Genomic DNA, 13,555 nt, shown 5'->3' with positions numbered 1-13,555 from the left:
TATTGGGTATGTTTGGCTGTCATGTAAAACGTAAAAGGGGTATCTTGGTTTGCTTTTTCTGCGGATGGCTTCTCGGAGGAGAAAAGTAGCGTAAAGTCGTTAGGCGTTTGGAGTCTCTGGTAGACTGATGAGAAAGGAGGGAGGAGTAGTATTGTTGTTTTTGGGCGTTTATTTTGAAAATTGGTTTTGGCGTGTAAGAGCGGGTTGGTCTTTGGGTGAGAGATGTCCTATGTGAGTGAGACTGAGTGTAAGTGTTGGTGTGAGAGTGAGAGTGAGAGTGAGAGTGACAGATGAGGATGTATCGATAAATCCAGCCTCTGGTGTGCCTGAAAGCTTCCAAAGGGTCAAGCAGAGAGTCGTCCTAACGTGGCACAGTGGTGAAGAGCACGCGGAAACGGCTTGTGGTTAAGTATATCTACACATTCACAGAGACAAGACAAAGGCAGACCGAGAAATGTTTGACCAGATGTGTCTGTCTATCCCAATCTCCACGCTAAACCCCCTTTGAACTACCCTTCCCGCCGTATGAACATTACCTACCATACATGGATGACCATCCTGTCTTGTCTTACACACGCTCGGCTCCCTGGCCCGGTATAATTACTGGCGAGTGACCACCTTTTGCTGCCCTTCATCGGAACGTATTGTGACGGCTCACACGAATGATGCACGTCGGCTAGGAGAGACGGAGGCGCATATAGGGCCGGCTTGGCGGAACACGATGCGGAAAAGCCGCTTCCGCACGGACCAGGGTTCCCGATCGATGGTCTGTGCTCTGGGGGAATGTCATTTCACTTACATGATGTTATGTCTGTCGTGGTATGTCGTGGTATGTTGCCGGCCGTAACCATACAGGTAGCTCAACTGTCTGCACGGAACCAACTCGTGGGGGGGCATCTGTATTATTGGAAATGATTTCTATTACTTCAATCCAAATCTGTTTCGGCTAATGAGGCCTAGAAACTCACCTCCAGTCCATGTGTCTCTTGCTGCCCCCTTGACGAGGGACTTGGCGGATATGGTATGGCATGCGGTTGGCATCCTTCAACCCCACCATCATTTTTCCCCGACTGTGGACCACCAGATGAGATGGATGCTACCCTTCTTGGCCGAAGGACTTGTGGATTTGAATTGGAAAGTAGACGACGATAGATGGTAGGGATCAGCAGCTTCCCGTCCATGACCGTTTGAGGAAGCTAACCGTGTACATCTCACGCGCGACTCAGTACTATTTTGTTTTAGCGGCAGCCCGACGGATGAGACAGATCGCCGTCTCCCTTGGGCCGTTCTGGTGACATGGCTGTTGCAGCCGCATTGCAAACGGAAACGTGGCAGTGAGATATACAAGCATTGATTAACATGTGTGTTTACAGGCCACTTTCGCCAAAATAACATCCCTTTTCTTATTGGATGTGTCCTCTCTAATAATTCTAGGCAAAAATATGAGCAAGTCATCAGTCATAGCTCCATCAGATCGTGTAGTCTTTCTTATATGGGGGGGCCCGGGGGGAGCAGGGGGACAAAACAGCACGCATCATCATCAACTTCTTCATGACCCCGTCACAGAGTCACCCGCAGCAGGGATCGCAGCGTCCGGATCCCGGCCTTGACCGTCTGATACCGCTCGGCCGCCGCGGCCTGGCTTGACGGCCGGCCGACGTAGTTCTCGTCATCCAGCCACCTCTCCAAGGCGTCGACGAGCGGGAAAAGCTGGAAAGCCACGTGGATGGAATCATCCGCGTACGCCCGGTTCTCGACGACCCAGACGAGCCCCTCCAGAATCTCGCCGATGCTGCACTCGTCCCACAGCATGCCGCCCTCCATCAGACACGGCTCCGGCGTGAAAGTTGCCCGCACGGCCCGCAGGCCCGGCGGCATGAAGAGCACGTCGTCCTGCTCGAGCACCATCAACCGGCCGCCCACCCCGCCCGGCGGCGCCCAGCCTCGGCCCTCCCGCGCGAACCCCCGCCAGTCCGCGTCGTCGAGGTCCGTCGCCACCGCCACAATCTGCACCCCCGAGAGGCACCGCGTCCAGCTGCCGACGAGGGGATCCACGTACGACCCGGAGAACGCCCCGGCGAACGAGAGCAGGTCGAAGCCCAGACAACCCTGGACGTCGTTCATGATGAAGTGCCCGCCCCGCCCTACCGTGCCCGCGACGCGGTCCGCGAGCGTCGAGAGGAGCCGGAACCGCGGGAGCCTGCTCAGCAGCGGCTCATCGGCGCGCGCCAGCCGGCGGAGGTTCGTGACGCTGCTGATGGCCGCCGCGGCGTCGGCCGAGCCGAGGTCGACGTCGGCCACTGCCAGACAGTACTCGGCCAGGCTCATGGACGAGGTGGCGCCCGTCGCGCCGTCCTGCACGTCGACCTGCTTCTCGGGGAACCGCTGCCACAGCATGTCGACGTAGTCGACCACGTCGTAGGCGCCGCTGTCCTGGAACTCCTGCCGGACGACGACGGGGCGGCCGAAGACGCCGCCGGCCTCGGCGTGCTCGCGGAAGGACGCCCAGGTGAAGTACCACACGTCGGCTTCGTCGGGCGACGAAACGCAACCGCGGCCCAGACGGCGGCCGCAGGGGTCCGGCGCGGCGTAGATGCGCGCCCAGCGCTCCCGGCCTAGCCAGTCGAGTTGTAGGCGGCGGTGGCGGGAGACCTCTTCTGAGGCGTGCGGTCGGCAAAGGTCTTTGATGAGCCGGCGGATGGTTTCCGTGTGACGGGCCTGCAGATCTTGGAGTATCGTTTGCTGTTTTGGTTGTTGTTGCTGTGTTTGTTGCTGTGGTAGTGGTGGTGGAAGTAGTGGCGAACTGCTTCCGGTGGAGACCGGGCCCGATCCCGGCGCTGCCGGAGTCTGTCCGGTGCCCTCGGAACCGCCCGTAAGGGGTGGAGATAGGTAGTGTCCCAGTTTCGAGACCGCTGCCCCAGTATTGAGTGACGATGTAAGCGTTCGGTCTGCCACCGGGTGACTCGCCGGGCCTTGAAGCGCCGATGGTCTCCCTGCCCGGCTCTGTCCGGGAACCGCATCCGATACCGGGGTAGGTCCCGGGAAGATTGCCCTGGGGGTCATTTCCTCTTGAATTCCTTGCTGGTGCGCCACAGCAGTTTCTGAATTTCCTCTGTCCCCCTGATATCCATCGTCCGAGTCTTCGAAGCCGAAATGGTGCTTGTCCTGGCTCTTGGAGGTCCCTGTCGTCTCTTCCTCCGCCCCGTCTTTCGCCGCTCTTGAAGCCATGGTTTCGTCTCCACCAGATTCTTCTTCGCTTTCGACCCCTGTTTCTGTACTCTCCGGCCTGGTTGCATCTCGCGGTTGTTCGTCGGCCACCGAGACCGTTTCCTCGTCCTCTGGCCAAGATGCGGGACTGGGTGTGTTTACCTTTACGCCTCGACCAGCTGTACCGCCCATCCGAGCCTCTTGCACAACTCCAGGCCGGTTGCTGAGGATAGAATGTTCTTTCGTCCCTGTAACGGCGTAAATATCGTTCTTCATTCCCTGCTCCGTCATCCGTGATGCACCGGGGGATATGCGGTCACTGTCGCCGGACTCATCCCCGAAAGCCTGATCTCCGGTCTCTGCGCCTGATTCTTCAGACTGTTCCAGCAGTTCAGACTCTTCAAGGTCTTCCGGCTCGGAACCGGGGCTGTGATTGCCACGAGCTCTACCATGACGAGTCTCACGGCTTTTCTGGACATCCGGAGAGACGGAGAGACCGTATCTGGTGGACGACGCTGAGAGTCTGGTCCGCTTCGTCGGCCGGGTGAGGTGACCAACGATACTGTGGCCGTCGTTGGCGTTTTCCTCGACATCCTCCGCATCCTCATCAACCTCATCAACCTCATCTTCATCCTCCTCGACATCGTCCTTCTCGTCCTCCGTCTCACACTCGTTCAATGGCACGACCATGCCAAACGCATCCCGCTTCAGCCCAAACTCCCGGATCGGCGCCCCGTTGATCCGCCGCGCCGCCCTCTTCACCCCCCGCCGCGCCGCCGCTGCCGACGACGACGACGACGATGACGATGACACAACTCTCGTCTGCGCCCACTCGAGGGCCGCCAGGATGTCCGACCGCTCGACGGGCGAGTGGGCCGCCTGCACCTTGGACGCCGGCGAGTGCTCGCCGACCCTCAGCGCCTTGTTCCGGCCGCCGACGACGCGCAGCTCGTGGCGCTCCAGCATCTTGGCGTTGAGCAGCTCGACGACGTCCCCCCACCGCGGCACCAGCACGGCCAGGTCGTGCAGCTGGCGCAGCAGGGGCAGCGGCAGCGCGTGCCAGCCGTAGTGGCCGAAGCACTCGGGGCCCCAGGCGGCGATGATGCCGGACCGGTGCTGCAGGTGCTGGCTCTCGCGGTCGCGCATCCTCCTCCCGCGCTGCGCGAGGCGGTCGAACTCGCTCCAACGGCTGGGGTTGTTGCCGTTGTCTGTGCTGGTGCCTGTGCCTACGCCGTAGTCGTCCTTTTCGTCGTCGTTGTCGTCTTCGTGGTGTTCCAAGCTGTTCTGGACCGTGCCGCGGAGGAGCGGCAGCAGGGCGGCGGCAACGTTGGCGGCAATGCCGTCGACGGCGAGGATCTTGTCGCGGTACGTCTCGTGCAGCCGGCGCCGCTCCAGCGTGCCGCGGCAGGCCTGGGCGTCGCGGTGGAAGCTGGCGGCGAAGTTGAGAGCCGCGTCCGTGGCCGAGAGGAGGGACCGATGGTGGTGGTTGTGGTGGTGGTGGTGGTGGTGCGCCGGGGACATGGCCGTGTTGCTGCTGGCCGAGTGAGTGTCCGCGTCGGGGACCGAGGTGATGGTGCCCCGATGGATGTGATGAGGGTCCGGACGCTCTTGTAGGGCCATCTTCGTAGACGACCTCGACACGGACGAGACAGACCCTCGTGTCCGCTGCGGAACTGGCGCGGGTTATGGGGGAAAAAAGGGACCTGTCTCCTTTTCTGCCTCGCTTGTTTCTTTTCCAGCCCAGGGTCTGGGGAATGCGTGTCTCAGGAGGGCTGCACCGGGCCTACGGTAACGGTTTCGGGGCGCCCGTTCAAGCCCTCGCGTTTCCCGTAGCCGACGAGAGGCTCTCGCGAGAATGGGTGCGACACGGTGGACGAACGAACGACTTTATACTCGTTCCGAGGCATGATGCCGTGTTTCGGGTCGGGCCCGTCGTCCACACACATCGGCAGCACGCCCAAAGGAGCATGGTGTGTGTTGCATGTCACTGTGTGCCATCGCCCAACCAAGTTTTGGTCCAACCCAAGGGGGGTTTTGCTAGTTCTTCTTCTCTTCTCTAAACGGGCCGTCTACCGAGTTTAGATGGCCCGCTTTTGTTCCCCGACGCTGCACGAGCGAGTTCCATGCGTCGAGTACCCGAACACGTGTTGGAGGTTGGAGCATGTCGAACGGTAAACGGTAAACTGCCCCCGTCCTTCGAGGCTCAGCGGAAGCGTAGAAAAGGATCCACGGGAGACATGAAAATGGCGTGTCAAATCCGGACTCTAAGAGCTATCAGAATCATCCTGGTTAGATGGAAGACGAATATTTGACAAAGACCTTATCATGTCCGTCTCGTCCGTTTAGTAAGCCATACATACCCCTGCTCCGAGGATATGATGATATTGCAACTAACTAAATTGATACAACCCCAATTAACTTTGGTCTACAATCAAATGAAGGCTTCTTGTCACTTTCCGCACCCATATTGCCAACCCAGGCTGCCGATTCGTAGACTGCTTGATCAATTTCGACATCGAATCTTCGGAGATAATGTTGAACAGACGGCCAAGGCAATGGAACATAGCCGAGGCCTTTGTCGAACCACCGTTGTTTAGCGAGGTTCAAGGCTTATGACTGCAGAGACGTTCTCAAGGAAACAAGCTGTGCAACCCATGGGCGTGACTGGTGAGGGTATTCAGGTGCCGAGTTGAGCTACTCCCGTCTTCTACCACACCGGCTTTCAATCAACTGCACTCCCTCTCGACCTCAATTAACACCTCCCTCGCCCACTGCATCAATGTTGTAAAGCAGACATTGTGCTCTACGTCAAAGAAGACGAGGTAGGAGGGCAAAAAAAAACCGTGCGTGAGCGGAATTAAACTGAGATGACTGTCCATCAAACTCCAACCATACCGGCGTCCCAAACTGATGACAGAAGAAAAAGAAGAAGAAAAAAAACAAGACGAAAGGTGGGCTCGTCTCGGTTCTTGTTTCGGACCTTTTTGCGCAACTTCACACCTCTATCCTACCCACCCCATCTGGCTCACTCCGGAGCTGGATAGTGCCGCCTCCAGGGATGTTCTTCCTTGAACCCCAGCATCTCCTGGATCTTCCGGTTCGAGATGGGCGCCTCGTGCTCGCCCATCTCCCGGGTGAAGGGCGTCGAGGGGCTCACGCGGGCCAGGAACTCGGCCGTCTTCTCGTCGTTGGTCATCTCGTCGTTGGTGGCGTTGAACACCTGCCAGCCCAGGCCGTCCGACTCGAGACACCGGTGGCACATCTGGCCCAGGTCCCTCGGGTCCGTGTACGACCAGCCGTGGACGTCCCACGCCTCGGGCCGGCCGAGATAGGCGGCAAAGGCCGTGGCGTAGTCCTGCGGCTCGACGATAGGGCCGATGCGCAGGCAGTAGATGTCGACGCCGAAGCGGCTGGCGTAGCTCCGCGCCACCGTCTCGCCCAGCAGCTTCGACAGCGCGTACGAGTCGGTCGGGTTGCACTCGACGCCCTCGTCGATGGGGAAGGACGCGAAGGCGCGGCGGCCCTCGGCGAAGGTGACGCCGTAGACGGTCATGCTGCTGGCGAGGATGACCTTTTTGATGCCCAGCTTGCACGCCGCCTCGACGACGTTGTGGATGCCCGTGATGTTGGCCCGGAACACCTCGTTGTCCGGTGCCAGCATCGGCCGCGCGTAGCCGGCGAAGTGGATGACGGCGTCCGGGACCGCGGCCTTGGCCAGGGGCTGCGTCAGGTGGATCTGCGTGTGCAACGCGCTGTAGACCTGGCCGGCGTCCGTCACGTCGCACTTCATCGTGTGGACGGCCGGGTTGTCGAGCGGGACGATGTCGAGGTTGAGGACCTCGTGGCCGTGCCGCAGCAGCTCGTGGATCACCCAAGGGCCGATGACGCCGGAGCCGCCGGTGAAGACGACCCGTTTGCCCGAGGCAGCAGCCCGTGCCGGATGGCCGGGTGTCGGACCGGCCTCCCCCTCGGCCGAAGCTCCCGCTAAAGGCCGTTGGTCCGGTGTCAGACGCATTTTTGGAGATATTTAAACGAAGCTAGAGCAGCAATATCGGGTTAATGCAGAATTACCGAGCAGGTGAATTTCGAGAGGAGGAAGAAAAGAGAACGAAAAGACGAAGTTGATGACGAATTCATGAGCCCTCTATCAAACTATATAACATTGCCGCATATCCCATCGAGCCACCGTTCAAGACATGGTTATCTACACCTATCTACCTACCTACATACACCATTAAGAAACAGAAACAAGTTCATTCAGTGACTTACATGACGGAGCCGAGGAAAGATGATGGATGACATAAGCGATGCACGGACCATCGACTCATTTGATGGTCCGAGCTTTGCCTTAGGAATGATCGAATATCTGCAATCATCTGCTTAGAGAAATGTCTCCAGTTCAGTGTCCGTTCCTATGAATTTATGCGAGCCCGGACTCATTGCATCGCTCAATATCCTTATAGATGAATACACTTTATAGCTAGAAAAGACGCCAAGAGCTAGAAAAGGACGACTTGTAGTTCTAGAGACACATTGTGAAAAACATGCATTTGAATTACTCTTTGAAATTAATACTTTGACAACTGCTTCATCCGAGGGTCATGATATGACATGTCATATGCTCAAGTCTTCGCTATACCACTACCTAAAAACATGCCCTTCTTGTGTTGGTCGCAACATGTCATTGTCTCATTGCCACAGAGACATGGATATATGATATGTATGCGGCGCCTCCTTTGTCTCGCCCGAAGCTCGAGCGAGCAGCCCGAACCATCCCTCGGAATCAGTGCCTCCTCAATGATGCGGGAATCAGTGTGAAACATGAGCATGACTTCCCCTCATACCCCCTTGAATCAAGCTCCAGCAAACTATTGGTCTCGCATTCCATTCATTGCCTGGTCTCCAAACCCCCCACGATCCATCATTTTTCATGATCAAAGGAATCCAAAGAATGCGGCAAAGGCAACAACGTACGCCTGTGGCTTATCCAGTGGGGTAACGGATGAAGGAGCCTCCTCATGACATGTCCTGCATTCGGTAGTCCCCTTGGTGCTTGCTCCGCTTCTTCATGTGCTTCGACTCCTTCAAGAAAGGGAAGAAGATGAACGGGTGGAAGACGGTGACGGCACCGACGGCGATCATGATCATCGCGCTGTCGAGGCCCAGGAACAGCGGCTCGTTGCGTAGGATGTCCAGGGAGATGGCGGGGATATTCTCGGCGATTCTTGTATGGCAAAAACGAGTCAGTAAGTAAAAAACAAAAAAGGAAGAAAAAAAACAATTGGAAAAACGAAAAAAAACTCCCAGGACGGACGAATGTCCAAACATACCGGTAAGAGCAACGGACCAAGATGGCAATATACGCCAAGACGAGGGCATACACGAACTTGCGCACGCGCCCGGCCTCCTCTTCCGTCGCCGAGGCCCGCGACAGGGACTGCCCGTCGCCGTTGATCAGGTGGGCGTCCTCGTGCGGGCGGTCGCCCCTCGCGAGCCCGGACCTGCGCCGCACGATGTAGACGAGCATGAGCAGCCCGCAGCAGACCATGTTGGCCACCTGGAACGCCACGCCGCCGACGACAAGCTTCTCGCCCACCTTGGCCATGGACTCGCTGCTCGACCCGGACGCGTTGGCCGCCGTGATGGCGCCGCCGGCGACCTGGATGATGATGGAGAGGAAGTCGGTGCCGACAAAGACCCAGGGGTACAGCGACGGCCGCAGGACGGACCACTGCGCGCCGTACCAGATAACGAGGTGCTTGAACGTGACGGAGATGGCGGCGGAGATGAGCGTCGGCGCCAGCAGCAGCGTGAGGTACTGCTGCGCGAAGGCGTCGAGGTCCCACGGGTTCTCGGCGAGCTTGGTGCGCGCCCAGTAGCCCAACACCTCGAAGATGGTGCCGATGCCGAGCCAGATGATGAAGGACCAGGTCCGCGAGCGGATGCCGAAGTACAGCTGGAGGACGAGCAGGAAGCCAAAGGCGATGCCGAAGAAGGTCGCCGCCGGCTTGGAGAGGTCGGTCCCGTACACCGTGAACTCGACGGGGCACTCGTCCGTGACCTCCTTGCACGTCTCGTACGTCGGGATGAAGGTGTCGTTGGTTGACATGGTGAGAGATGATGGGTGGTGGGGTTGGTCTGTGGTGTTGTATTAAGGCGGGAGTATCAGTAGTAGCACAAGGGGAATGGATTATCCAAATCGTGATCGTGATCGTGGTCCTGGGTCGTTATAGCGTGAGAATCTCGGTCGTGTGAAGACGCAGCCCGAAATGAATGTTGGAAAACGTGTGACCCGGTGATAGGAGAAGCCCGATGATGCGTTGATGGGACAGGAGTCAGGTATACTTAAGAACCAGCAACACTCGACCGCGTATAAGTCGACAAGCAAAGCATGAGATTGTCGACCGTATCAGGGACAGACAGCTCAGACAGGCAAGTTTCCTATTGACCCCTAACCTATATCCCAGAAGATTGTCCCTTTCTCTGAATGTTTCACGTCATGACGACAGCTCCACCGCGAGTGAGGCACTGCAAAGAGGTTGGACAGCCGCGAGTCTTGCGAGGTTGGAACTGGCCCTGTAAGCCGTTCCCGCCCGTTTGATACTGACATACGGGCCGCCCTATTCACATCACACAATGACGCGGTCAGGGGGGGGACGCGGAGCCACGCTTGGCGAGGGATCTACGGCCAATAAACGAGTTCCGCGTGCGGCTTAGTGCAGCCTGGGCCATGAGGGTTTTCAGCTGGACCAGGAAGTTTGGCGGGATATGCAGCGTGGGAGGTGATGGCAGACGGGTGATCGACGGGCTGGGACATTGAGGCAGGTCTTAGGATGTGTGGTTTCATTGCTCAAGAGTAAGAGGAAGAAAGTGCTCCCTGTCCCTGGAGGGCATTGCTGTAAGGCCGTTGTTGCATCAGGCAGATTCGCGGTAGATCTCTATAGGTATGATTCACTTTCATGTACCGCCATTTACCAGGCCCAGGAAGCTAAGACTGTAGACCTCCTGGATGCTGGATTGAGGGTTGAGATTCTCCTGCCAATGGCGGCATTGTCGAGTCAATGGGAATGCTGTGACATGGGCGAGAGGGGGAAACCCCTTCCTACAAAGGCTTATTTCTCTCTCTTATGACTGTTTGTCTCATCAAACACGGTATATCGCATCCATGTCAGTCGAGGAGGACGCCTGATGCATATACTGCCTCTTCTCTTCCTTGCCACAGCCGGCCGGCCAAGCAACATGAGTGTATTCATGGAACGACCATGTGTGTAACCATTCATCCATCGGGAATCGTGCCTCATTTCACCACTCTTGGCACTCCCGGACTCTAAAAAGTTTCCGGCGCCGGCTAGTACCCTTTGGGCGACGGCTTACATGACTTCTCATTCGCCCTCATCAGCCTTTTCAGCTGTAATGTGCCCAACGGCTCGAGTGGTTGGCGAATGGGGAGGCTCGGCAAGACATCATTGCTCCATAACTGTGCATCTCCATCCCCCCCCATGTCGTGCCGTGCCGCTCTTGGCAAGGGAGATGTCATCCGACTTCGGCTAGGCACTAACAGGGTCGTCTCCGTCCAGGACTCTACTATGTAGGAACCCAGATACGTCTCTGTCCAGCCCTCCTTTAGAATCTCGATATCCCGTCCTGATTCCACAGGATACCGCAGCCCCTTTCCCCTAGTGAACAAACTCCGAGACTCGGGGGAGGGGAGAGTACCGCTATACCCCATCTCCGACTAGTCACTCACACAGCCACCACCCTTCGTTGACAACCGTCTGTCTAACTAACAGTCTGTGTTGCGGTAGGCTGAGATAAGAGTCCAAGCATGGCAAACCCGCTAGCCCAGGCCCAGGTCTCGGCTCCAGCCGTCAGCCAGGCTGCGTTGCCGTTGACCGCCGTCGCCGTTGTGGACGAGAACCCTCCCACGCGTAAGCCCGCCTGCGTCGAGTGCCGGCGGCGGAAAATAAAGTGTGACCGAGAGTACCCTTGCCTATCCTGTATGACAGTGTGTCTGCCCCCATTCCCCCTTGTGGAGATAGAGGGAGAGGGGAGAGAAACAGAGAGAGAGAGATATATAGAGAGAGAAGCACTACCGCACTCCTCCACCACCACCTCTTCCTCCTCCTCCTTATTGTCTGCCCGCCGCTAACCTCATTCCAGCTTGGTCAAGAATGCCTGCCGCCGCCTCCCGGCCCTCTTCGCAAGCCGAGGCGTCGTAACCACCACGAGCTGTACGATAAGATTGCCCGGATCGAGTCCCTCCTGAGCCAGCATGGCGTACATCCGGAGCCGGAGCCGGAGCCGGGGCCAAGCAAGGGTCGGAACCCGCGCATCTGCCCGCCGTCCCAGACCAGAGAGATGGAAGGCGTCCGGGAGTATGAAGAAACCAGACCGCCCCGGGCACAGGTAGCCAAGGGGCAGCTCGTTCAGACATGGAACGGCGGTCTCGAGTTCCGTGACAGCAAGGCCATGGCCGTTGTCTTTGAGGACGTAAGTCACAGTCAGACAGTGGTGATGCCGCCAAACGAAGCTAGTCACGCTGTAAGTGACTCTTGCCGGCGTCTCTAACAGACGCAGTTCCACACCATCAGCGCCCTCATCGACGTCGAGTTCGACCAGGCAACGTGGCTGCCGGCCGTGGAGGTGCCTCACAACGCCCGGCGAAGCCTCGACTCCAACGGCTCGTCGTCCGCGGTCCAGCCCTCCGTCTGCGTTCCGTCGGCACACACGATCAACGTCCTCTGGGACGTGTTTCTCGACCGCGTCGACCCCGTCACGAAGATCATCCACGCGCCGACGTTCCGCACACGCGTCGTCGAGGCCGCCAACAACTTCACCAACACTCCGCTGGCGACGCTGGCCCTTCTCTTCTCGGTATTCCTGACGGCTTCGGGCTCGTTATCAGAACAGGAGCACTGGGAGAAGCTGGGCCTCTGCAAGAGCGATGCCGTCGCCGAGTACACGCTGGGACTCAAGAGGGTTCTCACCGAGATGAACTACCTCAAAAACCACAACCTGGACGTGCTGCGAAGCCTGGCCTTGTATTCGGTGAGTCCCGTCTGTCTCCAAGTCGCTCGCTGCAGATATAGTCTGTCAAAACGGAACTCCATATCTGACCACTGATACCGCTCCAGCTGTTCCAGCAGACTCGGTATGGCTCGCACGACCCGTGGGTGTTGAACGGGGTCGTGGTCAACATCGCCTACCGCATGCGCCTCCACCTCGACGGGTCGCACGCGAATCTCACCCCCTTCGAGTGCGAGATGCGGCGGCGTCTCTGGTGGCAGATCGTCATCCTCGAGCTGAGGTCCGGCGGCGCCTTTGGGACCGGCTCGCATCTGCTACCCAGCGGCCGGGACACCCGCATTCCCCTCAACGTCAACGACGAGGATCTGATACCGGCCATGATCATCGAGCCCCGGCCCCGTGACGGGCCGACGGAGATGTCGTTCTGCATCATGACGTACGAGGCCAAGAAGCACGTCCTGGCACTGCCTCGGCTGCTCTCGATCGACGACGTGCTATGGGGCCAGATGCCATCGCCAACCCACCCGTGCGGCAGCCCCTCGACCGAGCGCTCGGAAACGATCAAGCTTCTCCAGACCTTCGTGGAAGAGGAAGAAAGGACTCTGGGCCCGCTGGCGAACCGACTGTGCCCCGACCCGGCCACGAACCCGCTCCACGCCATGGCGCGCTGGGGCCGGGAGGCGCTCTCGCGCATCGCGCAGCTCATCATCACGCCGATGGAGGAGGCCACGGAATGGGGCACCGAGGTGCACGGCCCGGACGACAACTTCTTCCGCATCAGCCTCGCGGTGACCGAGGAGGCCCTCCTCGCGCGGCAGGCCGCCGGCCGCCGCTTCGCCTGGCACGCCGACATCGACTTCCGGATGCAGACCTTCTACTACCTCGGCGCCCAGCTGCGCACCCGCGTCGCGGGCTCCATGGTCGACAGGGTCTGGGCGGTCATGGAGCGCACGTACGCGCTGCGCGGGGAGCTGTGGGAGCTCAAGGACAAGGAGAACATGACGCTGGGGAACCTGCTGCTCGCGGCGTGGGAGAGGCGCGTGGCGTACTTTGCCGGGGAGGGGGTGGTGTTGCCGGAGCCGCCTTTCCTGACGAGGCTGCGGGACGAGGTCATGACGATCAAGGCTGAGGCGTTGGGGATCTTTTGATGGCTTTGGGGGGGGGGGGGGCAAGGCAGGTGGTAATACACGAAGGAGGGGACGGTCTAGTGTGCAAGTTGAAGTGTCTAGAGATACTCTTCACCTCTCTTGTCGATGCTCGCTCAACTACGTGTTCATCAAAGAGAACATTAAATCAGAGTACTAAAACAGTCCACATTGAG

The 13,555-nt window shown here is 58.6% G+C and overlaps 4 protein-coding genes across 4 annotated transcripts; 1 reads left to right on the top strand and 3 right to left on the bottom strand.

Annotated features, from left to right (window-relative positions):
- Positions 1–1,560: 1,560 nt before the first annotated feature.
- CDEST_00144 (uncharacterized protein) lies at positions 1,561–4,827 on the bottom strand (the record flags this gene model as incomplete). Its single annotated transcript, XM_062916303.1, has 1 exon — positions 1,561–4,827. The coding sequence occupies one exon, from the start codon at positions 4,825–4,827 to the stop codon at positions 1,561–1,563; it is 3,267 nt and encodes a 1,088-aa protein (XP_062772354.1).
- Positions 4,828–6,232: 1,405 nt separating this feature from the next.
- Positions 6,233–7,222, bottom strand: CDEST_00143 (Putative NAD-dependent epimerase/dehydratase, NAD(P)-binding domain superfamily; the record flags this gene model as incomplete). The annotated part of the gene is made up of 1 exon (XM_062916302.1): positions 6,233–7,222. The coding sequence occupies one exon, from the start codon at positions 7,220–7,222 to the stop codon at positions 6,233–6,235; it is 990 nt and encodes a 329-aa protein (XP_062772353.1).
- Positions 7,223–8,223: 1,001 nt separating this feature from the next.
- On the bottom strand, positions 8,224–9,316 carry CDEST_00142 (Putative RTA-like protein; the record flags this gene model as incomplete). Its single annotated transcript, XM_062916301.1, has 2 exons — positions 8,224–8,431; positions 8,538–9,316. The coding sequence occupies 2 exons, from the start codon at positions 9,314–9,316 to the stop codon at positions 8,224–8,226; spliced, it is 987 nt and encodes a 328-aa protein (XP_062772352.1).
- A 1,716-nt stretch (positions 9,317–11,032) lies between these two features.
- Positions 11,033–13,382, top strand: CDEST_00141 (uncharacterized protein; the record flags this gene model as incomplete). Its single annotated transcript, XM_062916300.1, has 4 exons — positions 11,033–11,212; positions 11,368–11,697; positions 11,785–12,255; positions 12,342–13,382. 4 exons carry the CDS (start codon positions 11,033–11,035, stop codon positions 13,380–13,382), a joined length of 2,022 nt encoding a protein of 673 aa, XP_062772351.1.
- Between the last annotated feature and the right edge of the window lie 173 nt (positions 13,383–13,555).

The sequence above is a fragment of the Colletotrichum destructivum genome, chromosome 1, assembly GCF_034447905.1.
Source record: "Colletotrichum destructivum chromosome 1, complete sequence".
Lineage (NCBI taxonomy): Eukaryota > Fungi > Ascomycota > Sordariomycetes > Glomerellales > Glomerellaceae > Colletotrichum > Colletotrichum destructivum.
This window is presented reverse-complemented; position numbering and strand designations above follow the sequence as displayed.